Raw genomic sequence first — 27,181 nt, 5'->3', positions numbered from 1 at the left:
GAAGCACGGGCTATATCTCAAGATTATGGAAGGTCAGTATTCCACAACACAAAGAAAGAACATACATACATATCTTACTATTGAAAGATCTTTGAAATGGACACGAGCCCAACTGAATGGTGGCCGACTGACACGACAATGGCGCAAGGCCAGTTCGTGGAATGCTTTCATGAGCGTAAAACTCAATGAAGCCAATGAGAGTACGTACCACACCTCGTGAGGTATCAATTATCTATATATTTCTTCTCCAGCTCGTGGGCCTGGGGAACAGTACAGACTCCCAGTGTTCATTGCTGCGAATCCCACCAAGCTTCTGCGGGAATATAGCCGTTTGCTGGAGGCTGAAAAAACTAAACTGAGGCTTGGTATCGACGAGTTGCGTGCGACACGGATTAGCATAGTCCGTTCGAATCCAAAAGCACTAATAAAGGACGTAAACTCAACCTTCAGCACCATGGAAAAAGAGGTCAGTCTACTTACAATGTCACTGTATTCAACATGGTTGAGCGTCATGCAGTGGTTAGCTATACATGCACGTACCTCGGTCGAAGGCTTCTACATTGCTGTTCGGGGAGATTTAGAACATTACCACGAAGCTAAAATATTCCTCACCGCTAAGGCCAAGTCCTTCATCAAGGATGTACTACATTTCGAACCCAAGCATCTCGCACTCAAGTTTGAGTCATGGGCGGTCGGAGATTTTGGTATGCACAGCTTGATTCAGCATCGTTTCTGTGTTTGAGCCGAGGAATGGACATTACACTTTCAGAGTCATCAGCACGTGCCACAAACAGGTTGTTGTTGTCACGATTAGTCAGTTTGTGCAGAAAAAACATTCAAGATGGGTTGGGTACGTGCCAATGATAATATCTTTCTATTAGCCTAATATGTCATACAGATAATATTTTGCAAAAGCACCACTTAACATCGAAGAAGGTGCCAATGAACTACGACAACTATGAGAAGAAGATCGTAGAGGTTTATGCGGTCGCAATGGATGGATGGACTTACGAGAAGAACATTTGCAACCCTGGGAAAATTGGCCGTCGAGAGTGTTTAATCACCCTGCTCAATGCATTAGTCACTGACAAATGCCGCTGGATTTTGTTGACTGATGAGGAGTTGTCAGACCGCATTAGCGATAACCACGAGCGTCAAGCAAATGGTGAACGAGTCTACAAACCACGCAAAGCCAGACAACGACGTAACATTAACAGTACCAAGAGTGCCCAAACAGTCTGTGACACAGACACAGAAGATGAAGGGCGGGACAACGAGCAGGACAACGAGCAGGACAACGCAGGGAGCGAGAGCCTTGGGAGTGTGTAGTTATCATTCGACAATAATCCTACTGTGGGGAAAACAATGTAGATAGCTTAAAAATGTCATCCACTGTCCAATACACAAGATGCGACAAGGGCCCGGTGAGAAACGATGGCGGGAGAGGGAAAATATTGAGCTCACCATTGAAGTTGAAGAGCGCAGGGAGAACTGGTCCTACAGCAGGAAAAAAAACGTAGATGGGTGATGAATGTCTATACGCACAAGATACAACAAGGGTCCAGTGAGAAATGATGGCGGGAGAGGAAAAATGTTGAACTCACCATTGAAGTGGAAGAGCGCAGGAAGGACTGGTCCTACAGCAGGAAAGACAATATAGATGGGCGATAAATGTCGTCCCCTGTCCAATGCACAAGATGCAACAAGAATCCAGTGAGAAACGATGGCAGGAGAGGAAACACATTGAGCTCACCATTGAAGTTGAAGAGCGCAGGGAGGACTGAACCTACAGCAGGAAAAATAGCGTAGATGGGCGATATGTGTCGTCCCCTGTCCCACACGCAAGATGCAACAAGGATCTGGTGAGAAACGATGGTGGGAGAGGGAAAATATTGAGCTCACTGTTGGAAATGATGAGCAAAGTGTGCAGTAACGTTTAGTGATGGCGGGGTGTGAATGTTGATAGCGTCGAAAGCCTAATTTAGTCACCGGCATCAGTTGCCGAGGGAGTGATGACAGTGTCAGACTTACCGGGTATTTTTCTATTTTGGGCGCGCTGTTCAGCTCGCCCAAGTCATTGCTGATGCGCTGGGAATACTGCTGGTAGGGGGCAAAGACTTAATCATACCCGATTTATTATCTCGTAGAGCGGATCACCTTCCGGTCGATAGCGACGAAAAGGACAACACATCCATCCAATTACTTCCTGACTCATTATTTATCAACGTCATTGATTCTTCTTTTACGGACAGATTACGTATTTCTTCCTTCATGGACCCAGTAGTACATACAGTGCTAAAAGCGCTTACGGACCCAGAAACCCCGCCTCCACTCCGCTCGGCTCTTTCCGATTGGAAATTGAGCGACGGAATTCTACTTTATAAAGGACTCACCTATGTACCCCCCGGCGAACTCCACCACGAACTCACCTCCCTCCATCACGACTCACCTACCGCAGGGCACCCTGGACGGTTCAAAACCCAGGAACTCCTATCGCGAGACTACTGGTGGCCAGGCCTTTCGAACTTCGTAAGAAACTATGTCGAAGGCTGTAGCGTATGCCAACAGAACAAAGTCAACACGCATCCCTCACACCCTCCTCTCTCCCCTATACCCGCTCCCATTTCCAACCGACCCTTTGCCCACTGCTCAGTAGACCTCATCACCGACCTCCCATTATCTGATGGGTTCGACTCTATCATGGTCGTGGTAGACCATGGACTTTCGAAGGGGGTAATTCTCACCCCTTGTCTCAAGACGATAGACTCTGAAGGAGTCGCAAACGTTTTCTTTTCAAAAGTGTTCTCTAGATACGGACTTTACGATAAAATTATATCAGACCGCGGACCCCAATTCGCATCCAGATTCCAACTCGAACTCAGAAAACTCCTCGGATACAAGAATTCCCTTTCCACCGCATTCCACCCCCAAAGTGATGGAGAGACTGAACGAGTAAACCAGGAACTCGAAGTCTATCTCCGAATCTTTTGTGCCAATGACCAAACAGGTTGGGCCGCCATGCTCCCCCTCGCTGAGTTCGTCCACAACTCACGACACCATTCCGCTCGCGGCACCTCCCCATTCTACCTCATGATGGGCTATCACCCAAAACACCTTCCCGATTCACATCCTAAAACCGACATCCCTAATATTGAACAACGACTCCTTATGCTAAATAAAGCACGTGTTAAGACCGTGCACAAAGGGTAGGACTGATTCCAAGGGGCTTGGCTTCAGCTCGTGCGCTGCGCCCCTTACCCGAGTATGTGCCCTTAACTTCAGAATGAAGTTCGGAGAAAGTCCAGTGAAGTCCGAAGGACTTCCGGAGGAGCGTGGGAAACTTCGGAAGGACTTTCCGGACGAGTGCGAGAAACTTCCGGATGAGTGCGGGAAAGTTCCAGAGGAACTTCCGGAAATTACGATGGAGTTTTGTCCTGACGGGGATATGTGTAATGGCTACTCAGGACAAGTCCTGAGTAGAAGCAAACAGAGGAAAGGCTGCAAGGACAAAGTCCGAAGCAGAATAGGTCCGGAGGACCGCGGGAAAGTTCCGGAGGAACTTCTGGAAACTCGGAGGAATGGAGGATCGGATGAGTGGAGGAGCGGAGCTCCGGCCTAGGGAATTCCTCCCTAGGCCTGAGATGGATAATGACTAAGTCGGAGGACTAGAACTGTTACGAGGACTTAGGGTGAAGGCTAGTGCGAGGACTAATATGTGTATGATATTCAGACTGAGGAAATACAGGAGTATCTACTGGGGTTTATATACTAGAGGCAAGTCTGTGCAGATCAGTAAGCAGAGGGGTAAGGCTATGTATGAGCATGTGGAAATGTATTAGAAAATAAGACGGATCATAGGAAATGAACTCGGAGATGAAATGAGGTACGGAAAATGAGTATAGTCTAACTTGAGAAGGAACGCACAAAGGGAAAAGGCATGGAAGATAGATGCGGGTCGGATCCGGATGTTCCGGAGTCCGGAGACAGGTGATTACCATAAGGGGATGGGCGCTGATTTAAGGTTTGGGTTAGGATATGAAGCATAGGTCGGATCCAGGATCCGGAGATGTGGATATCAGATCTGGTGTCTGGATATCAGATGCAGGAGTACAGGGATCCGGACGGATAGAGGATTGGGTCTGGAGACATGGACAGGAGGTCCGGAGGTCCAGATGAGGCATGGGAATGTCGTCGGATGTTGGTCCGGAATGTGGGATATGACAGCACGCGACGAAGCGCTAGCCGCTCACGAACTCGCACGTAACACTATGCGTCAACAAATCACGTCCAAATTCGTACCATTCTCTATAGGCGATAAGGTATGGCTAGAAGCCAAAAACCTTCATCTCAGATACCCTAATCGAAAACTCGCCCCGAAATGGGAAGGGCCGTTCATCATTACCCAAGTCCTCTCCCCCATCACGTATAAATTAAAACTCCCTAACCAATGGCGTATTCACCCGGTATTCCACGCCGCTCTTCTCTCACCATATAAAGAAAACGATGTACATGGCCCCAATCATATCGCTCCACCCCCTGATATTGTGAACGGAGAAGAGGAATACGAAGTAGAAGCTATTATCGGTCATCGCGGCACGGCATGTCGCCGAACCTATCATGTAAAGTGGAAAGGATTCCCGAGTTCCGAAAACGAGTGGATGATGGAGGAACAGTTGGGTAACGCTTCAGACATTCTTTCTTTCTATAAACGATCACACCGTCTCTAATATTTTGTAGTAATCTGGGCTTACTACCCTTAAAACGGGGGTAATGTTACAGTTTCACCTTTTCACCTTTTCACTCTATTTACTAATCATTCCATGACATTCTATCACATTCTATCGTACGATGTTTCTACTCTTTTTCCTATTCACTGTTCATATTCAAGCTCCGCTTCAAGAACCTTATATATACTCGCTACTCTACGCTTTGTATCTTTAACTTGACCTACGCAGACCAGGGCCTGCAATCTAGCTTCATCTCTACCAGAACATCGACTTTACTTGTAACCTTTGAACATTAAGACGTCTCACAAACGCTGAGCGTAACACCTTCCATTATTGGTGTGCACAGCGTGTCTATGCTAATTGAGTTACTTCCTCTGCTATCCCAGATGAATTTACGAGTTTTTGTTCTCAGGAGTTCTTCAATGTCTTTCGGCATTCCCTGTGCGGTGGTTAAGTATTGAGTCATGCTTCCAATGGTTCGCTGGAGGATAATTTTCCTCCCTTCTATGGTAGGGTGCCATCTTTCCCATCTCTGGAGCGTGCTTTCAATTTTTTCTAGGACTGGAGACCATATAGCCTGCTCGTTTATTCCATTACTGATCCATGCACCGAGAATTCTCGTAGCTTTGCCATCTCTGGCAATGTCGATGTTAGATGGGAGAGCTTCTTGTGAGTCGTTGATTCTCCAGGACTCTATTACTTTGTTTCGGTATTCTCTAGAACCAATTGGGATCACCTCTGTTTTTGAGGTGTTGAATTTCGCTCCAGACGCTCTGCACCAGCCTGTTAGGATGCTGCTTAGTGCTTTGAAATCATCTTTCTCTGTTAGGTAGACGGTCGTGTCATCAGCAAACATTGTTACCACGATGCGGTAAGCCATTTCCTTGGTTTTGAAGCCTGTGAAGTTTGATTGTCTTAACATTTCAGCTAGTGGCTCAATTGCAAGATCGAACAGGAGGCACGACAGGGGGTCTCCTTGTCTTACACCCCTTGTCACTTTGTATTTGGCGCTGATTTCACCATTAATCATTATAGAAGTTTCGGCATCTCTGTAGAGAGATTGAACCATTTTGATGAAGTTCTTTGGTAAGTCGAATTTTTCTAGAACTTTCCACAGATAATCATGTGCTATTTTGTCGTAGGCTTTCTCTTGATCCAGCGCTACAATTACGCTGTTTTCCTTTTTGACTTCAGCATACTCCATAATCATTTGGGTTAGGCGAATTTGATCTGTGATGCTTCTACCCGGTACAAAGCCAGCTTGGTTTTCGTGGATAATTGGTGGTACAGTCCTCGCGAGTTTAAGGGCTAGTGCTTTGGTGAGTGCTTTATAGTCGCTGTTCAGGAGAGTGATTGGCCTATAGTTTGTGAGGCGCATCAGCAAAACCCTAACCCTATGTACAGCGCTGCACAACCCTGCACAGCATCACAGCGTCACAGCAAGGTCCCCCCATGCACAGCGCTGTACAGCGCTGCACAGTGCTGCGCACTACACAATTTCTCAATAAAACATAATTGTTAGTATACCATCATGTTGTATATATATTTATGACTACATTACATTTATTTTTACATAGAATTAGTACTTCTGTGATGCTGCAGAGCCTTTGCAAAAAAAAAATTATGACCTGTGACACGCTGTGTGGCTGTGGCGCTGTACCCAAATCAGGGTTTTGCTGATGGATCTCCCGTCTATCATTCTTCTTGTATAGAGGATGCAACAGTCCTTCTGCGAAGCAAGAGTCTTTCGTTACTCCGTAGGATTCAATATCGTTGTATACTGCTGTGAGACATTCCGACGAAATTTAGTTCGTAAATACCTGATTGTCGGACAATCGCGTATCACGTGATTGACTTTCACTTGTCACATGACTCTAGTTTCTGAAGTCTCAAAGTTGACATGGACACGCTAAGCTTTCTCTATCTTCTACTTCTTCGTGAGCTCTAGATGCTACCTGTAACTGTGGAGGAGAGCAAGGCCCAGCGCCTTCAGAGACAGCAGGCACGATTTAGGGATCGTGGAGGGTCAGCACACAGTACCTACTACCCATATGTACTGAACTCACCCCAATCGCCCTCTGCAGTGCATTTGTTCCCTCGGAAAAGAATGTCCTCAAAGATATCCTGTTGGCCCGCACCGTTTCTGGAGAGTCTCCTTTAAAAGTGGCCATGAAGTCACGCAAGAAGACGGCCAGTAAAGCCCAAGGGAGTCCTATCAATGACAAGGTTTCACGCTCAAAAGTCAACACGGAGGCGCCAGCGGGTCTGGTCAGTAGAAACGCTGCGGCAGGTGTGTATTACTACTTCACGCGCAACGTCATCGGTCGATCATTGTGCAGGTCCCTCTACTCAGTCCGGAGGTAAAATCTCGAAGGTGAAGACAAAGAAGAAAGCAGGTCCTACTACTCGCAAGGTTAAAGACAAGGTCAAAGCTACTGACGGTTAGTTTCTCTTTCATTCTGTTCAGATTATTTCCCATACCACTTGTCAGGCAACGATATCTCAGAAGCAGAAACAACCAAAGTCAAACCTGCTTCTAACCGCCGAGGACGGCCACCGAAAACCAAATCTCAAGCTAATGATCATGGCACGTTCATCATCATCATCTTTTTGCATATGTAGACGCTCATTCACCCAGATATCCACGCTGATCCTGAATCATCAAACCGCAAGATGCGGACGTCAAAGGAAAAGCCACCCGACATACCTAAAGTCAAAAGCAAGGCAGAGGTGCCTCGATCAGACGACGAAGGCACCCTGGTAGAAGCTCCTCGACCAAAGACACACTCTAAAAGGAAGCCTGTCGTCGTCACAATCGAACCCGACGATGAGGGTACGCCCATGCCTGACAACAAACCTGCAGCCGCTGAGCCTTGGGCGGTCCCGAAGTCTGCTCACAAACGGCTTTCTGCCAAAGATGCTCCACTTAATCGGGCACAAGCCAAACAACGCACAGAAATTCGCAAGGAGCACTCGGATGAAGGTAATATCTTTATACATGTATGCAACACTGCAAACATCATCTCAACACCTTCATTTAACAGCAGAGCTGATATATGCTTCTCGGGTACCGAAATGTTCAAAGCGGACGGAGGTCGACGAGTCTCCAGATTTGGTGAAAACCAAAGTTTATGGATCTCTGACCGTTGATATCCCCATGAAGAGGTCGACCACTAACCCCAAGCGCAGTGCACCTGATGACGATGTTGGTGGAGATGTGAAACAGCCTCTCAAGAAGCCGAAAGTGTCCAAATCCCAAAGCGCTAAATCTTTGCTTTTATCTAACTCCGTTGCGGTATCGAAATCTGATCCCGAAGACACTGCTGTCAAGAAACCTCATTCGGCTATGAAACAAGACACAAAGAAGAAGGCGCACCCACAGGAATCGGATGATGAAGATCACATGCCTAAGAAACCTGTTTCAAAGAAGGCAAGATTTGATGAAGAACCGAAGCCAGGGTACGTCCTATTGTAAAAACTGGCTGAGCGCTCCCATAATCTGCGACTTCAGCGTGCATATCTCATCCGGGAAACACAAAGAGAACGCCCTTCCATCGAGAAAGCCGAGGACGGTGAAGGTCGGTTTTATTTATATAACCAGTGTCCTAATCTTTTCTCACAAGCCGATTTATAGCCCAATTCCCAGTCAAAATCCAGAGGTCCGCCGAAGGATGTCCTAGACCGCATTAAGGCAAGCGCTACGTTGCATCGAATCGACGATAGCGAGCCGGACCCGCTTGACTGCCTGTCATGACCATGTTGAATATTGTTCGCTCGCGAAGGAATTTGCGCCATGTATCAATCATATACGTACACTTACTAACACACTAGCCAACCGATATGTAGTATCTTCAGCAATGTTGTCAATAATATTTGCTTTGTCACATCTATCACCGTTGATACACCGAACAATCACTGCTCGGTATACCCTCTTGCAAAGTGTGTAGGCGCCGGGGTGCAGGTCACACTTTAAAACCGGGAGGTGGGCTGAAACAGTTGGATGTTTTCTGATCGGTCTGAAAACTTCAGGCAGCAAAATGGCCGCAACTGGCAGGTGCATTATCCACCCAACACTGACGTGTAAATCTACGCAATCGATGCTTCGAAAGGAGAAGGCGGTACTGAAGATCATTCTCATCTATGTTCTATACAGTGCCAGATGCAGCGGGAAGAACAGCATCCTCGTCACGACCTAATGTGGTATATAGCATGAGTGGGATCGAATGAAAGGAAAAGGAGTGAAACTCACCCTCATAGAACTTCTGCAGGAATGTTCGGTGTGGCCGTTGGTTATTTTGGAGTATAATCCCATATATATGGTCCGGCTGCTTCCAACAGTTCAACGTCTCCTGCAATTCCTGCTGGCCCTTGAGCAGTAACACCTCGATGGCGCGCTGGTCTGTTACATGGCGGTTCTGCTCAAACTTCTGGCGAATTGATTGGCGCAGGTAGGTTGGAGTGACGTTCAACGCATAGATTGTACAAATCTCAGGAGCCTTGAAGATCGTTCGGTTAATGTCGGGTAGGAAGCTAGCTCAGTCGGTGACGAACGTACAGCACGGACCCATGCTCTATATAGGTCAATAACTCGAAGGCGCGCTTCTGTGCGGCTACTTGAGATGCGCGTCATCTGCGCGAGTCGGGAGGGTATTGTGGTCATGGTCGGCCTGAACTAGTAACTGACAGCGTCGTTGTTGCAAAGCGGCCCCGGGTGGAGCTGCTGACATAAGCTTTTCCTAAGTTCATTTGAGTATTGTTATCTATCTTATCCGCCTGAAAGCGATTCTTCTGATCTCTTGACTCCTCACAACATCACACCCAAGAGAATAAGATGGTCAGAGGCTCAGGTAACAGTCAATTTTGACTGGATTAGAGATTCGTTTCTTGAATCCTTATCGAACAGGTAAATTTAAGACCAAGCGTGGCGGAGGGAGGAATTTCAGGTGCAATTCGCCCACCGTTGTCATCCCATCGTCAACGCTGAATAGCGTTGTTTAACTTAGCAAACACCTCGAAATAGACGAGAACGGAACTGCTGTGTCGCTTGATAAACGATGGTGAGTTTTTCATGGGAGATAATTATGGAATTCGGTTCAATAGTTTGTCCTGATCAGGGCTCCTCGTGATCAAGAGGGCGAGACCGACTCAGACGAAGAGAACAAATTAGAGGAAGAGGAGGAGGAGGAGGAAGAAGAGGAAGAAGAAGAAGAAGGGGCCAGCGGCAGTGTCGCACAGCCTGAGCTAAGTCGTGCCGAGCGAAAGGCGCTCAAGAAGAAACAAGCGGACCAGAAACAACAAGCGGAGGGAGAGAGTGACACAGATGCAGATCTAATAAATCCCAACCATGTCGAGAAGAAGATGAATATATCCGATCTTGGCGCACCTCGAGAGCTAACTCGTAGAGAAAGGTGAGTATCCACGTCTCGGAAATAATGTCACTGACTGTCTATTTCTCAGGGAGGCGAAGGAGAAACAAGAAGCCAAGGATCGCTACTGGAAGGTCAGTTTGAGCAACATCTCATGTCTTCATTCGGCTTACTCCTTCGACTGTAGCTACATGTTGCTGGAAAGACCGACGAAGCAAAGTCAGATCTCGCTCGCCTTAGAAAGATCAAAGAGGAACGGGAGGCTGCTCAAGCCAAGAGGAAGGCTGAAGCCGAAGGTTCGCTGCGATGTCCACCCAAGTCATTCATAATGATACTGACTATCCCGCAGCAAAGGCCGCAGAGATAGAGGCCAAGCGCAAGGCAGCCGAGAAGAAGCGTACTTGATTTGCTCGCGCTCCAATCGTGATAAGACACTGATAATTAGTCTGTGTACTGCTTGCGTGGCATTCTGTAACTCTGTAATCATCCTACGAATGCGCTAAGTAACCAGAGGGAATTTGCACAGTGCACGCTGTGGAAGATACCTGGGCGACACTCATCCAGCCACCAAGGCCGAAGAAGCACGGAAACTGTGGAGCACGCAGGATAGTGAAGAGGTATATGGGCTATATACTGCACGATCCGCTATTCCCTCGCATTTCAAATGGCTCTTACGAGCGATGTACACGCACGCACGCTTGCGCTCGTGCTTTGCGTTATTTCTGGTATCAGTGTCACGGGAGTGGTCGTGACGCTTTTTATACCACGTCTTCCGGAAGATGGAGATAGGTTCGTTCGTGTTGCGAGGATGATCTCAAGAGGATGTCTTGTTGTATTGATAATCGCGATGCCGATCGTGAATCTTGTCCTTATTTTGTTATGGAGGCCTGTGGATAGATGTGGGTTATGGATGTTCCGTGGTCAACGACAGTTGCCATCGCTGGGGATTCGGCAGCAAGGCAATTTCGCACTGCGAGTCTTGCAGCTTGGACAATCGTTGTATCTTTAAGGGTCATTGCTACGTTAATCATTATTGTAAGTCTCGTATTCAAGTTTCTATCACTGCGTGTTGTCAAAAATTTCCGACGGTAGATACCTGGCTGGAATGTGACCCCAGGGTCAAGTTTTAGCCGTTTCTGGACCTATGGTATGAACCGGCTTCCAGACGGTTGATTTTCCGGATTTCAATCACCTCGAAGACATCGTTTGGCCATCAAGTTCGAGCCGGCTGCTACTATGGGTCCAAAACGACACCATACGTATATATATAATAAACCACATGCATATGATGTACACTTTATTTGATAATGATTTTAAATATTATGAATATGCATTAATATTCCATTTAAATTGCGAATACATGGTAGCTATAGGAAATACAATGCCGATGCCACCCGCTCGCTACACCTCTGGTAGCCTGACTATATGCGACATAGTTGTATGCACGCACACACTGGCGAGGGAGAGGCTACACGAGGTATTCATTGGGGGTCAAGATAAAAATCAACGGAAGCCAGACTTACAGAGAAATGATAGACGTTGTTGGCTTTTGTCAAGGTTGTTTTCTTGCTGTTCTGCATTATGGCTCGCGTTGGTGCTAGCAATTTCAGAGTAGATGAGAGTTGCTCACATTGATATTGATGGAGGTCGCAGCGCTGATGGCCTTCCCACTCTCGACCTGGGCTCTGAAGCAAGCAAGCGGCAAGCCTATACAATATATAAGCGACTTTCAAGACTATTGATCTTGTCATTACTTACTGGGCTGTGTGAGTTTCGGTAGCCCAGTATGGACCTGGAAAGAGGGCTCATATGTAAGTCGGCAACTTGGCAGCAAGAGAATAGGAACACCCACCCGACTTCCCGAATTTGCTGACCCTGAAACAATTGCAAGGTTTTAAATAATCCCTAACAGAAGTATACACACTTACCTCCAAACTATCAGAAAGAAGTGCTCATAGAGACTGTCCAGGTTGGGACTCTAGGCGAGCATGATCGTGACCTCCTTGCCGAGGTCGTTGCTGCGAAACGTTGGGTGAAATTCTTGTGCAAAGCAAGTTCACGGACACTCACAACTGGAAAGTCAAATTACTGACGAAGGGTCGGGGTGACAAGTAGTTGAGATTAAGTGTGGATTGAATAGCTCGAGTTCTGTAGTTAGAGTCTCAGCAAGCAGGCTTTTATATTCTCGAAGTGGGTAGGTCTTACTGCTAGTCTTCGTTGGAGAGCACCCTCGTCGGTGTAGTCGGGTACCCAGTCAGATACCACATCATTCTAACCATGATAAGTGAGAACAGGTGTGGACTTGAAATATGATATAGCAGTCATCCCCAACAGTTGTCGAGCGTCAAGAACAAGGTAAATTTAAACTCCGTGCACCTTGATCTGAACACTTACCGTGTGGCACAGCTTCATTCATAATTCGTATATATATGTTAGCTGCAGGTCATGTACAACTGAGTCCAGGTGGATGTAGCTGAAACGTAGATAGTACGCAGGTGAGAGTGGCTCTAAGTTCGAGCCATTGTTGACACCAGTGGTAATTTAAAGGGTCAAATTTCCGACATCGTAGAAGTTGACTGATATTTGATGGCTTCGACGTGGCTGAAACCTTAGGCACCCCCAGATTCTCAGCCATCTCTAAGCCGTCGGAATTTTTGGACAACACGCAGTGTATGGTGTTTTTGATTGACGAGCGTTTTTTTCATGCAGCTGTTGTACCTTTACTTCCTGAGAGCGTATTCCGAAGCGAGACATCCTCCGAGATATACCAGAGAGACGTACTACTACCCGCCATTAATGGCCTCGAAGGGTGTTGTAAACTGACCTGTGTTCACTATGGATTCAACGGAATCATCGATCGCATTCTCGGTAAACCAGATGCCCAACTCATGAAAGAAGCTCTTACAGTAGACCTCGATGAAAGGCAGGCTGAAGATGATGAATTACAAGCGCTTGATGATCCCGAGATGGTGCGTTCCATCACGTCCTATTATCGAACGGTGATTATACTCCCATGGATTGATTGGTGTTCGATCTAACAGATGGTATGACACAGACCTAACGAAACTAGGGATATGACAACCTCTCCTTCTTCCCAAGTTAACCTCCAACTAAACATAAGCCTCTCCACGTCAGAAAATGCACCACCCCCAATCCACGCAAATTCACATGTTTCAATGCTCTCTGGCGTCTGTCTCTACTTCTCCTCTAACGCTCGCTACGATTCAGGAGGAGAGAGAGCAAGTGGGGTCTTTGCTCGATTTGTTGATATCAGCCTTGATCGAACCTGTCCCATTCGGTGTTGATATAAAGATGACGATTTTAGGAGAATATTGTTAGGTGAGTGCGATCCCAATCGCACCTTTCCTTCTTTCCGCTCCCGTATTGAATTTTGGATTGACGAGTGGGGAGTGAGAGGAGTTGAGTGTGGCTGTGATGTCACAGTGCGATGCGTGTGGCAGGTGCGATGCAGCTCGGGGTTGTACGTGAGGTGGAATGAAATGGCATTTTTTGATTTTGTTTCAACACCATTGTACTGCACTGATGTTAATGAATTCTGATATCAGATGATTGTTCGTTAGTGATAATGCCACTTGAGTTTTTATCTAGCCCAACGGGTCACGAAGTGACTTAGTAAGTGCTCTGATCTGCATCGACACCTATATGATATTCTCAATTCCCGAATCCATCTTCATCTTCGGTATCTGGTTTCGATGACGCTACTTGCGATTCGGACGATAACAAACCTCGATTAGCGATGCTTTGGTAGGTACCGGCATCCATTGAGCCTGACTTGATAGGGAGACATCCTCAGGGTCTTTTGCTCCGCTCCCGTATTAAATTGTTCATGTTCATTGTTGACATTATGATGCAGCTAGAATTTTATATACATTCGTCACGAGTTGCAACGGCAAGTCTTGAGCTGCAGAAATGAATAGGTAGTGTACATTGCAGACAGAGGTGATGAGTTGTATGGTATCAATATTGTACATAAAAGACGGCTCGAAAGACATCAGAGAGAGTAGGTAAAGCATATCAAGGTCGTCGAGAGATGGAAAATCATGCGACTCGTGAAGGATGAGGAGATTTAATGATGACCGTCTGTATATTCAGGAGAGAGACAACAGAGAAAAAGCCAGAAGCGAGTCCAAAGTCCAGCCTGTCTTATCGTTGCATCTGGGCGTGAGGTCGTTGAGGTCGTGGCTATGCCAGTAGCATCGCCAATGGGAGGTGTGGAGGATGAACCAGAAATCGCAGCCTGTTGTTGCGAAGATGACTGGGTGGCATTGGGCTTTGGAGACCGTGAGCTACTTGCGGTAGTGGGTATCTTCGGAGGAAATAGTTTTTTCCGTTTCTCCCTCGCGCAAGCATTTCTCTACGTGAAATTAGGTGGTGTAGGACGATCAAGGAAGAGAAGGAACATACACGTTTGCCCTTCGCATACGGGACATCAACAACTGCGGGACTGGGTCCTTGAGACTCGATGCCCTCACCTCTTTGTCTGCGCTGTTTCAAAATGTTTCGAGTCCAGTCGAGAGGAGAGGACAGTGGTGTAGCACGAGCACTCAGGCTGGAGGGACTGCGGTTGCGGTGGAATAAACGGCCGAGAAGTGTGCTGCCAGGTGATACTGAGGAGGCGGCACGCCTTCGTGTAGAAGACTGGGAACATGCTAGAGGTCAGGAAAATAAAATAAAATTGATAGTGAATCGTGTTAACATACATGGGAACGATTTGGTGGAACTCCGTCGAAAAAACCCTGGGGTATCCGATAAGCAGGCGGACGTCGTTGGACCGGAGGTGGTGCAGCACTATCCTAGAGTGTATATAGTGAGAATAACAAGATCTTTTGATGAAAGTGTTGCGTACATGGACTGCTAACTTGTTGGCCTGGCAAAGCGCGTTCAGTTGTGAGAATATACAATGAGACGTGCACATCGACTCACCTTTGGATCCAAAAGAAGGTCGTCGAGGCCGACCTCTGTAACAATCGCAACAACATCCCATGTGTACACGTTTCTGTCGTAGCAGCCAGTGGCTAGTAGCTTTCCATCTTCCGAAAATGATATGGACTCAACGAGATTTGTGTGCCGGAGAGGCGGACCGATGAGTTGTCCATTGTCGAGGTTCCACAATAGCGCTGTCTTGTCGTATGATGCGCTTGCGAGGATGCGGTCATTTGGTGATATCGCAATGGCAAAGACCCAGGAAGTGTGCGCTTCCAGTAGTGCAGTTTGCTTCCATGTTTTGGTATTCCATGTCCTAATCGAGTTATCCCATGACCCGGAGATAAGAGTTTTTCCGTCCTTGGTCCAAGCCAGGCAACGCACTGCCCATGTATGTCCTTTGAGAGTTGCGACAAGCTCGCCTGTCTTTGTGTCCCAGATTTTGATGGAGCACGCGGCGGGTCCGTTAGTCAAGGACCCATCACGTCCACCAGTCGCAATCATGGACATGTCTGGTGAATAGACCGCTGCCCACACGTAGTAGGTGTGCCCAGTCTCGATTGGCTGGAGGATTGTCTCTCCGCTTTGCACGCCCCATTGCCTTGCAGTCCCATCGGGGGATCCACTTAACACTCTTCGACTATCTCGACTCCAGCAGACAGATAACACTCGTTGTGTATGCCCCATCCATCTAGCGATGACTTTGCATGTGTCGATGTCCCACAACCTCACTCCGCCGTCCTCACTCCCGCTAACCACTTTCTTCCCGTCCGGAGACAACGCTATACAGCGCACTCCACTTTCTCCGTCTCTCCAGTCTTCTCCTATCTGTTTCCCGCTCTTCAAGTCCCATACCCGCAGCGAGCCGTCCAATGAACAAGTGATGATCTGTTGTCCGCCTGGCAGGTGTATGGCGCCTTGCACCATGTCGGTGTGTCCTTTGAATTCCTGGTGGGGTTTTATTGCTAATATCTCTTTCGGTTTAGCAGTCGGTGAAGCCATGCTCCAGAATTTCAACTACGGAGTGCACCCCCGTGTCAGCCTTCATCTGTCAGATTTCAAAAGTATCACTTACCAGCAGGTCTCTAAGCAGCGATTGACAGGTAGCAGGGAATGATGGCTTTGGTGGAAAGTCACAGTTGAATCCACTGCTTCCTGGTACGTTGTTGTACATGCTGTATCCTCGTGTTCGCTTCACAGCTTATACACAGCATTAGCTGTGCACCTGAAGTGCCCAAGTATCATATGATCACATTTCGTTAAGCTTCAGTTCATCATTATTTAGTTCTCAACAACTATGGAAGGCGAGAAGCCGGCTACTATGAAAGCAGGACAGTTAAGCTCGATCCCGGAATCATTGAACACATTTGCAGCGGTAAACCAGATGCTCACCTCATGAAAGCAGCTCTTACAGTAGTCCTGAATAAAAGACAAGCTGAAGATAATAAATTACAAGCGCTTGATGATCTCGAGATGTGCGTTCCGTCTCTCCGATGATCGAACCTCGTGTGTGTCATGGTTGCTTACGATGGAATATAGCTATTTCCGAATATCGATATTGTGAATGATGCAGTGGATTGATGTGCGACCTAACAAATGGCATGACATAGACCTGAAGAAACTAGGGATATGGCAGCTCCTGCACAATCTCCTCCTAGGTACAAGCGACACACTCAAAATGCAAACCCGTTGGTATCCCCCTCCTCCCAACCTCAGGTTGACCCGCAATCAAATATAAGTCCCTCCCACCTCAGAAAACGCATCACCCCCAACTTTTCATGCCAATTCCCATGCTTCGATGCTCTCTGATCCGTGATCCATTTCCATCTCTGCTCTCACGCTCGCTGCGATTCAGGAGGCGGGAGAGCAGCAGTGTTCTTTGCCCGATGCGTTGATGTCAGCATTGATCGAACCTGTCCTGTTCGGTGTTGGGTGCGGGATGGAGATAAGGTCAGGAGAATATTGTGGGGTGAGTTCGATCCCAATCTTAATTCCACTTTCTCCTCTTGTATGATGTTTGATTATTGATGTTGGGACGGAACTACATAGGATTTTGTATACGTTTGACGAACTGCAACGGCACGTTTTCAGCTGTGCAGAAACGCAATCTTTGGGAGGATCTTCAGAGGGATTACTACGGCGCAAGGAGAAGGCAACTTGAATTTTGGATTGACAGGTAGGAGTTGAATGGGGCTGTAAGGTCGCAGTGCGATGCAGTTCATGTGGTACTCGGGGTAGGATGAAATGGCATTATTTTGATTTGTTTCAATACCACAGCACAACACTAATGTCAACGAAGTGTGATATCGTTCTTTTGTGATAATGCCATTGTACTCGCTCAACAGGTCACGAAGTACATGCTCTGATCAGAGTCTCTCTCCGCATGCATCGACACCTAGATAGTATTTCGAACCCATCTTCATCTTCGGTATCTGCAACGACTGGTATTGATGCTGTTGGTTATTCAGGAAGATACCATCGTCATTGTTTAAGACTGACTCGATGGCGAGATATCACTAGGCAAGTCTTGGTTCGGTTCCTGTATTAGATCATCAATGTTCATGCAATGATCGTCGCTTTGTCGCAGCTGCAGAAGAATGAATGCGTAGTATACATCTCGACGGAGATGATGAGGCGTTCGTTTGGCATCCGTATCGTGCATAAAGGACGGCTCAAAATATATTGAAGGGAGTACTAGTAGGTAAAGCGTCTCAAAAGTCCGTTGAGAGATGTGATTGCATGCGACCTGTGAAGGATGAGAAAATCTAATGATGACCATCCGTATATTCAGGAGAGAGACAACCGAGAAAGAGCCAGAAGCGAGTCCAGAGTCCAGCCTGTCTTATCGTTGCATCTGGGCGCGAAGTCGTTGAGGTCGTAGCTGTGCCAGTAGCATCGCCAACGGGAGGTGGGGTGGATGAATCAGGGATGGCAGTCTGTGGTTGCGAAGATGACTGGGTCACATTGGGCTTTGGAGGCCGTGAGTTACTTGCGGTAGGGATCTTCGGAGGAAACAGATTTTTCCGTTTCTCCCTCGCGCAAGCATTCCTCTACGTGAAATTAAGTGGTGTAGGACGATCAAGGAAGAGAAGGCACATACACGTTTGCCCTTCGCATATGGGACCTCGACAACTGCGGGACTGGGTCCTTGAAACTCAATGCCTTCACCCCTTTGTCTGCGCCGTTTCAAAATGTTTCGAGCCCAGTCGAGAGGAGAGGACAGTGATGTATCACGGGCACTGGAGGGGCTGCGGTTGCGGTGGAATAGACGGCTGAGAAGCGTGCTGCCTGGCGATGCTGAGGAGTGGGAGCGGCTTCGTGCAGAGGACTGAGAACATGTCAGAGGTCAGGGGAAAAATCGAATTGATAGTGATGACGTACATGGGAACGATTTGGTGGGACTCCGAATCGAAAAAACCTTGGGGTACCCGATAAGCAGGCGGACGTCGTTGAACCGGAGGTTGTGTGGCACTAGCCTAGAGCACATACAGTGAGAACAACAAGATCTAATGAAGGTGTCACGTACATGTAGTGCCGACTTGTTGACCAGGCAGAGCGCATTTGGCAGTTGTGAAAATATACAATGAGATATGCATATCAACTCACCTTTGGATCCAAAAGAAGGTCGTCGAGGCCAGCTTCTTTAACAATTGCAGCAACATCCCATGTGTACGCGTTTTTGTCGCGGCAGCCAGTTGCTAGTAGTTTTCCGTCTTCCGAAAACGATACGGAGTTAAGCCAGTCTGCATGCTGTAGGGGCGGACCGATGAGTTGTCCATTGTCGAGGTTCCACAATAGCGCTGTACTGTCGCTTGATGCACTTGCGAGGATGCGGCCATTAGGTGATATTGCAATGGCCCAGACCCAGTCGGTGTGCGCTTCCAGTAGTGCGGTTTGCTTCCATGTTTTGGTATTCCATGTCCTAATCGAGTGATCGTCTGACCCGGAGATAAGAGTTTTTCCGTCCTTGGTCCAAGCCAGGCAAGTCACTGCCCATGTATGTCCTTTGAGAGTTGCGACAAGCTCGCCTGTCTTTGTGTCCCAGATTTTGATGGAGTGTTCGGTGGGTTTTCCAGTCCAGAGCCCATCAAGACCACCAGTCGCAATCATGGACATGTCTGGTGAATAGACCACTGCCCACAAGTAGGTGTGCCCAGTCTCGATTGGCTCGAGGATTGTCTCTCCGCTTTCGACGTCCCATCGCCTTGCAATCTCATCGCTAGATCCGCTTAACACTCTTCGACCATCTCGACTCCAGCAGACAGAAAACACTGGCCGTGTATGCCCCATCCATCTAGCGATGACTTTGCATGTGTCGATGTCCCACAACCTCACTCCGCCGTCCTCACTCCCGCTAACCACTTTCTTCCCGTCCGGAGACAACGCTATACAGTACACCTCACTTTCTCCATCTCTCCACTCCTCACCTATCTGTTTCCCGCTCTTCAAGTTCCATACCCGCAGCGAGCCGTCCAATGAACAAGTGATGATTCGCTGTCCACCTGGCAGGTGTATGACGCCTCGCACCGGTTTGGTGTGTCCTTTGAATTCCTGGTGGGGTTTTATTGCTAATGTTTCTTTCGTTTCAGCGGTGGATGAAGCCATACTCCAGAATTTCAACTACGGAGTGCAGTACCACCTCAGCTTTCATCGACAAAATTCCAAAATCATCACTTACAAGGAGGTCTCTAAGCAGCGATGGGCAGGCAACAGAATGATAGGTTTGGTGGTCAAGATAGAACTGAATCCACTTGCTTCCTGGTACGTCGTTTTACATGCTGTATCCTCGTGTTCGCTACACAGCTTATACACAGCATAGGCAGTGCACCTAAAGCGCCCAAGCGTCATATGATCACATTCTATTAAGCTTCAGTCCATGATTAGCTAGTTCTCAACGACTATGGAAGGCGAGAGGCCGTTGGCTGCCAAGCACTCCAATGGGTTCTCAATGTCAGCTGCTGTCGAACGCGACGATGAATTTACATCGCAGTGGCTTGCGTTGCCTATATGCTAGCAACATCTAATCGGCGCCGAATTCTCTCAAACTCACTGGTGCTTCAAGTTTAAGTCACCTTCTACCTCCGATAAGGACGTACATCAGATCAGCAACATCTTACGAACAAACAGCTGAAGAACATTCCCTACCATGCACTTCACTCTTCTCTCCTAGCTGCATTATATCTCTCCCGGCGATCGAGACAAGGTACTCGAAACCGCGATTCCGAAACAGACGGGTTCTGTTTCGCGCATCGAGAATTGGGTATGAGTAACGGTAGTACCTGATGATTATCCTGAGGCTTGACTTCGTTTGAGGTCTTCTGTTTCACGCTGGAAATGATGTCGGGTGTCCATTTGCCCTGGATAGCAATCGAGCTTTAGCAATGGGGTTCATTTGACTGTGAGGAACAAGCATCTAATTGGTGTCAATGCTGTGTTCCGGAGAACCACGTTGTTCTTCGAGTCTCATGTTCTGATGGAATTGATGCCGTAGGTATCTGACAAGATCTTAGAGCTTAGGCGACGTGGAAGTCTTCAGGTCATCGCAAGGAGACGGCCCTGGTGTCACGCGCACTGTTATCGAGTCCTCGGAGCATTGAAGCCTACTACAATATATGGAGAGCCTTAGTTCGTTCCCACAATACCATCATCGCACCTTGCAGTTTGTAGTTCCTAACGACAATGTTTGCTGATATTTTGTTTGTTCTCGGTCATCATGGAATCTTCCCGGTGATCTAACGTGCAGCTCAGTGAAGTTGTGCCGCATATCAATGTTGCAACAGCGGAATACAGATCACCGTATAGATTAGCACATGTGTAGCAACAGGGCATGGATCCACCAGCTTAATACAATACATCCGTTGAACATATGCCCTCGTCATGAAATGCTGATAACAGTCTGTTGAGGTAAGGAGAATATATAGAGGAGACAAAACGAAGACAACGCACTTTGTAAGATTATCAAGGGTCATCTTGGCTGCCCGCTGTTCTGAGTAACTCAATAACCTGGGGAATATAAAATATAATGACGATTCAGCCCTGGTTTGCCTCGGCCTGGGCGGCACTCTGAGTGGAACTCTAGTTAGCAGTGTATTATGAGCTGGACTTGGAAAAGGAAGACAACCGTACCCTCTTTGTCACCATCAAAAAAAGCCTTCGAAACATGTCAATGAGGCCGATGGTGTTCTGCATGGGGACTGCAGGTCAAACGCCTTCGATTATCATCTGGTGTGAGGGTGACGTATCAGTGTTAGTAGTGATGTAAAACAAAAACGATGAAAGTACGCACCATCGACGGATTCGTTTGAATAGCACTTGGCGCTAGCGCGACAATCCCTTGAGCGACGGATGGGTCATTTGGAAAAGCAGCCTATCAGGGCAGCACCATAGTGCAAGGACGCTCGCGTGGATCCCGTACCCGTCAGGTCCGTTATGCAGGCCATGGTGCGCAAATCGTAGGCATGGGAAGGTGGGCTAAGGGTGGGCTAAGCGATGGGTGGGATAAGTGGTAGAAGAAGATGGGAGGTAGGGATATGATACGGAGGCTGTCACAAGGCATGCAGGTCTCAAAACATTGGGTTAATACCGACATCCAGTCTTTGCAGTAGAATTCACATGGAACGTCATCGTTCATACAGACAGGTTGGTGCGATGTTTCTAGCAGTCACGACCTAGGCGGCGCTAGGCCTGTGCATAAAGGACGGTCCGAAATGCATTAGAGGAATTGGGTAAAACACATCAATGAGAGTCCATAGAGAGATGTAAAGACATGCGACTTGTGAAGAATGAGAAGATCTAATGATTACCGTCCGTATATTCAGGAGAAATACAACCAATGAAGAGCCAGAAGCGAGTCCAGAGTCCAACGTCTCTTATGGTTGCGTGAGGGCGCGACGTTGTTGTTGAAACTGTAGCTGCGGTAGCATCACCAGCAGCAGGCGCGGTGGACAACGAAGAGTCAGCTGTCTGTGGTTGCGAAGATAGTTGAGTGATGTTGGGCTTGGGAGGCTGTGGGCTTCCTGCAGTAGAGATCTTCGAGTGTGATGGTTTCGTTTTCCGTCTCTGTTTCTGTTTTGCAAATGCAACCTCCCTCGCTGAAGCATTTCTCTATGTGATATTAGATTAAGTTGCGAGTGAACACCCGAAAGAGAGAGAGAACATACACGTTTTCCCTTTGCATACGGAACTTCAACAGCAGGGCTGCGCCCTTGCAACTCACCGCTTCGCCCACGCTGTTTCACAAGGTTTCGAGCCCAGTCGAGAGGGGAGGGTGGTGACGTAGCATGAGTACCAGAGGAGCTGCGGTTGCGGTGAAATAAACGACCAAGAAACGTACTGCCTAGCAGTACTGAGGAGTGGTGATGATTTCGTGCGGAGGACTGAGAACATGAAGGTCAGGAAAACAAAACCAAATTGACGGTGATGACATACATGAGAATGATCTGGTGGGACTCCATCAAAGAAACCTTGGGGTATCCGATGATTAGGCGGACGTCGTTGCACTGGAGGTCGTGTAGCACTAGCCTAGAGTATATATGCTGAGAATAACAAGATCTTTTAGTGAAGGTGTCACATACATGGAGTGCCAACTTGTTGGCCTGGCAGAGCGCATTCAGTTGTGAAAATATAACAATGAGACATGCATATCGATTCACCTTTGAATCCGAAAGTAGGTCATCGAGGCCGGCTTCTTTAACAATCGCAGCAACATCCCATGTGTACGCGTTTTTGTCGTGGCAGCCAGTGGCTAGTAGTTTTCCATCCACGGAAAATGACACGCAATACACATGCTCTGAATGCTGTAGGGGCGGACCGATGAGTTGTCCATTGTCGAGGTTCCACAATAGCACTGTCTTGTCGCACGATGCGCTTGCGAGGATGCGGTCATTACTGGGTGATATTGCAATGGCCCAGATCTCATCGGTGTGCGCTTCCAGTAGTTAGTGTTGCCGCCGGTGTGAGTTGAAATCGAGTTAACATCGACTCGACTCGGAAATTTACGCAACTCATGGCAACTGCCCCATGCGGTGTAAACATCGAGTTGCACTGCGAGTTGGTGATTGACACCCAGTGAAAATCGACAAGAAAGAGGTGGATATGTGTAGATAGACGTCTAAGTACAAATTGAGGTAGATAGAAATCTAAATAATTTGAGATGAAAATAATGCAAAGCTACGCAAAGTCCAAAAAAAATGCAAAGTCCAAAAAATCAACGCAAAGTGCAAAGATGCAAACACAATTTGCAATGAATGGTTTACAAACGGTAATCAAACTTGGCAAATTTGAAAACTTTACAGCCTGCGCGGGCACGATTTAAATCAGATCGATCAAAATATCACCAAGTCTAAATTTGCAGGCACTACTACTATGGACTCCATCAAAGCTGGCGCACATAGACTGGACGACGGCACTACCATCTATGTCTGCGACTGTAGTGCTTGTCTCCATAAGACTGGAGGACGGAACACACAGGTTTCTAAGGCTACTTACTTCAGACACAAAGCCAGCAGACCGTCGATTTGTCTTCCACCGGTCCCTTTCACCATTGCGCCAGATCTCCCATCACTGGATCTTCCAGCCGAATTCTCGTCCAGCAAAAGACCACAGGAACTTCGGGAAGATTTTGATGACAAGGAAGTTAGATCTAGAAAGAAGGGACGGTCGGACAGCCCGGAATTAGCACCTTCATTCGAGGTAAGTCTTCTTTGCATTCTATAGATATCACTCACATAGCTCTCATCAGCCTGAACTCCAGCCCGATGATTCGTCTATTCATATGAATGACTTGGATGGGATCAGAATGGATAATGACACTATCGAAGGTATGAGTCCTTCTACTCTGTCATGATCGAGGCTCTAATTGCAATTGGGTACAGAATTTTATCAGGACGATGGCCTCGAGCATGGCGCTGTACCTGAGAACTTTCCAGACGAGGCCCATGAAGAACTGCCCCAATATCTGACAACGCTATACAGTACACTTCACTTTCTCCGTCTCTCCAGTCCTCACCTATCTGTTTCCTGCTCTTCAAGCTCCATACCCGCAGCGAGCCGTCAACTGAACAAGTGATGATTCGCTGTCCGCCTGGCAGGTGTATGACGCCTCGCACCGGTTTGGTGTGTCCTTTGAATTCCTGGTGTGGTTTTATTGCTAATGTCTCTCTCGTTTTAGTGGTGGATGAAGCCATACTCCTAAATTTCAACTATGGAGTGCAATACTATCTCAGCTTTCATCGATCAAACTTCAAAACCATCACTTACGAAGAGGTCTCTAAGCAGCGATGGGCAGGCAGCAGGGAATGATAGGTTTGATGGTCAAGTTAGAACGGAAACCACTTACTTCCTGGTACGTCGTTTTACATGCTGTATCCTCGTGTTCGTTTCACAGCTTATACACAGCATAGGCAGTGCACTAACACGCACCCAGTTCATAATCTAAATTCAATTCACCCTAATTAAAGTACTTTGTGTTCATGTTCTATTTGATAACAGTATCTCGATATCGACCCTCTCCCCACACTCCTCAAACCCTCTCCCCCTCGTCCAACTCCGCTGAGACCCGCTCACGAGCACTATATGCGCTTTCTGGGCTCCTGAGACTGAATGCTGCTGCTGTTCAAAAGATGTGGTGGATGGATGGAGCGCGTTGAGGATGTGCTTGGAAGGTGTGTATCGTGCCACAACCCCTACCTTCTTTTCATGATTGACACTCACACCTGACGAATACCAGACTCAGAAATCCGTGTTCGCAGAAAAACAACATTCCTACTAAACACACTCCTCCTCCCAACCACCCCTTCGTCCCAAGTTAACCTCCAACCAAACATAAGCCTCCCCACTCCAGAAAACGCACCACCCCCAATCCACGCAAATTCACTGCTCTCTGATCCATCGTCCGTCTCTACGTCTGCTCTCACGCTCTCTGCGATTCAGGAGGAAGGAGAGCAAGGGGTTTTTTTCTCGATGCGTTGATACGATATATCAGCCTTGATCGAACCTATCCCGTTCGGTGTTGATGGCGAGATAGATAAAGATGACTTCAGGAGAATATTGTTAGGTGAGTGCGATCCCAATTCCACCTTTCCTTCTTTCCACTCCCACATTGGGTTGTTGATCCTGGGATGGAATTAGGATTTTATATACATTCGCGACGAACTGCAACGGCGCTTTTTCAGCTGTACAGAAACGCAGTTTCTGGGGGTTCTTGGGAAGACTTACTACGATGCAAGGAGAGGAGAACTTGAATTTTGGATTGACAAGTGGGGATTGGGAGGAGTTGAGTGGGGCTGTGAGGTCACAGTCCAATGGGGCGATGCAGTTCGGGGTTGTACTGGAATGAAATGGCATTTCTTTGATTTTGTTTCAAGACCATTGTACTGCACTGATGTTGATGGATTCTGATATCAGATTATCGTTCGTTAGCGATAACGCCGCTTTAGGTTTTCCATCTAGCCCGACGCGTCGCGAAGTAAGTGCTCTGATCTGCATCGACACCTGTATAGTATTCGTATTCTCAATTCCCGAATCCATCTTCGTCTTCGGCATCCGGTTTCAATGACTGGTATCAAGCTACTTACAATTCGGACGATAACAAACCTCGATTATCGATGCATTGGTAGGTACCGGCATCCAGTGAACCTGACTTGATAGAGAGACATCCTTAGGGTGTTTTGCTCTGCTGCCGTATCAAGTTGTTCGTGTTCATTGTCGACGCTATGTTGCAGCTAGAATTTTGTGCACATTCGTCACGAATTGCAACGGTAAGTCTTGAGCTGCAAAAATGAATGGGTAGTGTACATTGCAAACAGAGGTGACGAGTTGTATGGTATCAAAATCGTACATCAAAGACGGCTCGAAAGACATCAGAGGAAGTAGGTAAAAGCACACGAACAAGAATCCGTCAAGATACAAAGGCATGCGACTCGTGAAGGATGAGGAGATTTAATGACGACCGTCTGTGTATTCAGGAGAGAGACAACCGAGAAAGAGCCAGAAGCGAGTCCAAATTCCAGCCTGTCTTATCGTTGCATCTGGACGTGAAGGCGTCAAAGTTGTAGCTGTGTCAGTAGCATCGCCAACAGAAGGTGCGGTGGATGAACCAGAGATGGCAGCTTGGGGTTGTGAGGATGACTGGGTGACATTGGGCTTTGGATGCCATGAACTACTTGTAGTAGGATTCTTTGGAGGAAATCGTCTTTTTCGTTTCTCCCTCGCGCAGGCATTTCTCTACACAATATCAGGTGGAGTGGAACCATCAAGGAGAAGGAACCTACGCGTTTGCCCTTCGCATACGGAACCTCGACAACTGCAGGGCTGCGCCCTTGTAATTTGATACCTTCATCACGTTGTGCGCGCCGTTTCAGAATATTTCGAGCCCAGTCAAGAGGGGAGGATGGTGACGTAGCATGAGCACTGGAGGGGTTGCGGTTGCGGTGGAATAAACGGCCGAGAAGTGTGCTGCCAGGTGATACTGAGGAGGCGACACGCCTTCGTGCAGAGGACTGAGAACATGCCAGAGGTCAGGAAAATAAAATGAAATAGATGTTGACATACATGGGAACGATTTGGTGGAACTCCGTCGAAAAAACCCTGGGGTATCCGATAAGCAGGCGGACGTCGTTGGACCGGAGGTGGTGCAGCACTATCCTAGAGTGTATATAGTGAGAATAACAAGATCTTTTGATGAAAGTGTCGCGTACATGGACTGCCAACTTGTTGGCCTGGCAGAGCGCGTTCAGTTGTGAGAATATACAATGGGCATTCATACCGACTCACCTTTGAATCCGAAAGTAGGTCGTCGAGGCTGGCATCTCTGACAATTGCAGCAACATCCCATGTGTACACGTTTCCGTCGTAGCAGCCACTGGCACTGGCTGTGGCTACTAGTAATAGTTTTCCATCTTCCGAAAACGATACGGACTCGGAGTTAAGCCAGCCTGCGTGCCGGAGAGGCGGACCGATGAGTTGTCCATTGTCGAGGTTCCACAATAGCACTGTCTTGTCCCATGATGCACTTGCGAGGATGCGGTCATTGGGTGATATCGCAATGGCCCAGACCCAGTCGGTGTGCGCTTCCAGTAGTGCGGTTTGCTTCCATGTTTTGGTATTCCATGTCCTAATCGAGTGATCCCATGACCCGGATATAAG

At 47.6% G+C, this 27,181-nt stretch overlaps 5 protein-coding genes across 5 annotated transcripts; 4 read left to right on the top strand and 1 right to left on the bottom strand.

The window, feature by feature from the left end:
• Positions 1-88: 88 nt before the first annotated feature.
• HD556DRAFT_1201460 (uncharacterized protein) lies at positions 89-1,002 on the top strand (the record flags this gene model as incomplete). Its single annotated transcript, XM_041296395.1, has 3 exons — positions 89-200; positions 252-734; positions 899-1,002. Coding segments are annotated over 3 exons (699 nt in total), but the record flags the coding sequence as incomplete, so codon positions are not given.
• Positions 1,003-6,594: 5,592 nt separating this feature from the next.
• Positions 6,595-8,616, top strand: HD556DRAFT_1387710 (uncharacterized protein). Its single transcript, XM_041303460.1, has 7 exons — positions 6,595-6,752; positions 6,812-7,017; positions 7,067-7,168; positions 7,219-7,314; positions 7,366-7,710; positions 7,772-8,305; positions 8,362-8,616. Exons 1-6 carry the CDS (start codon positions 6,676-6,678, stop codon positions 8,200-8,202), a joined length of 1,257 nt encoding a protein of 418 aa, XP_041158026.1. The 5' UTR covers positions 6,595-6,675; the 3' UTR covers positions 8,203-8,305; positions 8,362-8,616.
• On the bottom strand, positions 8,617-9,387 carry HD556DRAFT_1273369 (NdufA6 NADH-ubiquinone oxidoreductase 14.8 kDa subunit; the record flags this gene model as incomplete). Its single annotated transcript, XM_041299202.1, has 3 exons — positions 8,617-8,919; positions 8,977-9,223; positions 9,283-9,387. 3 exons carry the CDS (start codon positions 9,385-9,387, stop codon positions 8,873-8,875), a joined length of 399 nt encoding a protein of 132 aa, XP_041158025.1. The 3' UTR covers positions 8,617-8,872.
• HD556DRAFT_1387686 (casein kinase substrate phosphoprotein PP28-domain-containing protein) lies at positions 9,088-10,790 on the top strand. The gene is made up of 8 exons (XM_041303459.1): positions 9,088-9,222; positions 9,282-9,574; positions 9,631-9,670; positions 9,731-9,784; positions 9,842-10,135; positions 10,185-10,227; positions 10,281-10,389; positions 10,443-10,790. The coding sequence occupies exons 2-8, from the start codon at positions 9,559-9,561 to the stop codon at positions 10,496-10,498; spliced, it is 612 nt and encodes a 203-aa protein (XP_041158024.1). The 5' UTR covers positions 9,088-9,222; positions 9,282-9,558; the 3' UTR covers positions 10,499-10,790.
• A 12,313-nt stretch (positions 10,791-23,103) lies between these two features.
• HD556DRAFT_1537489 (uncharacterized protein) lies at positions 23,104-25,653 on the top strand (the record flags this gene model as incomplete). The annotated part of the gene is made up of 7 exons (XM_041309661.1): positions 23,104-23,728; positions 23,778-23,856; positions 24,658-24,699; positions 25,020-25,091; positions 25,210-25,327; positions 25,442-25,502; positions 25,537-25,653. The coding sequence occupies exons 1-7, from the start codon at positions 23,402-23,404 to the stop codon at positions 25,651-25,653; spliced, it is 816 nt and encodes a 271-aa protein (XP_041158023.1). The 5' UTR covers positions 23,104-23,401.
• Positions 25,654-27,181: the final 1,528 nt, after the last annotated feature.

This window comes from Suillus plorans, assembly GCF_016647745.1.
Source record: "Suillus plorans strain S12 chromosome Unknown HD556scaffold_45, whole genome shotgun sequence".
Taxonomy (NCBI): domain Eukaryota; kingdom Fungi; phylum Basidiomycota; class Agaricomycetes; order Boletales; family Suillaceae; genus Suillus; species Suillus plorans.
The sequence above is the reverse complement of the archived record's forward strand: the minus strand, read 5'-3'. Positions and strand labels throughout refer to the sequence as shown.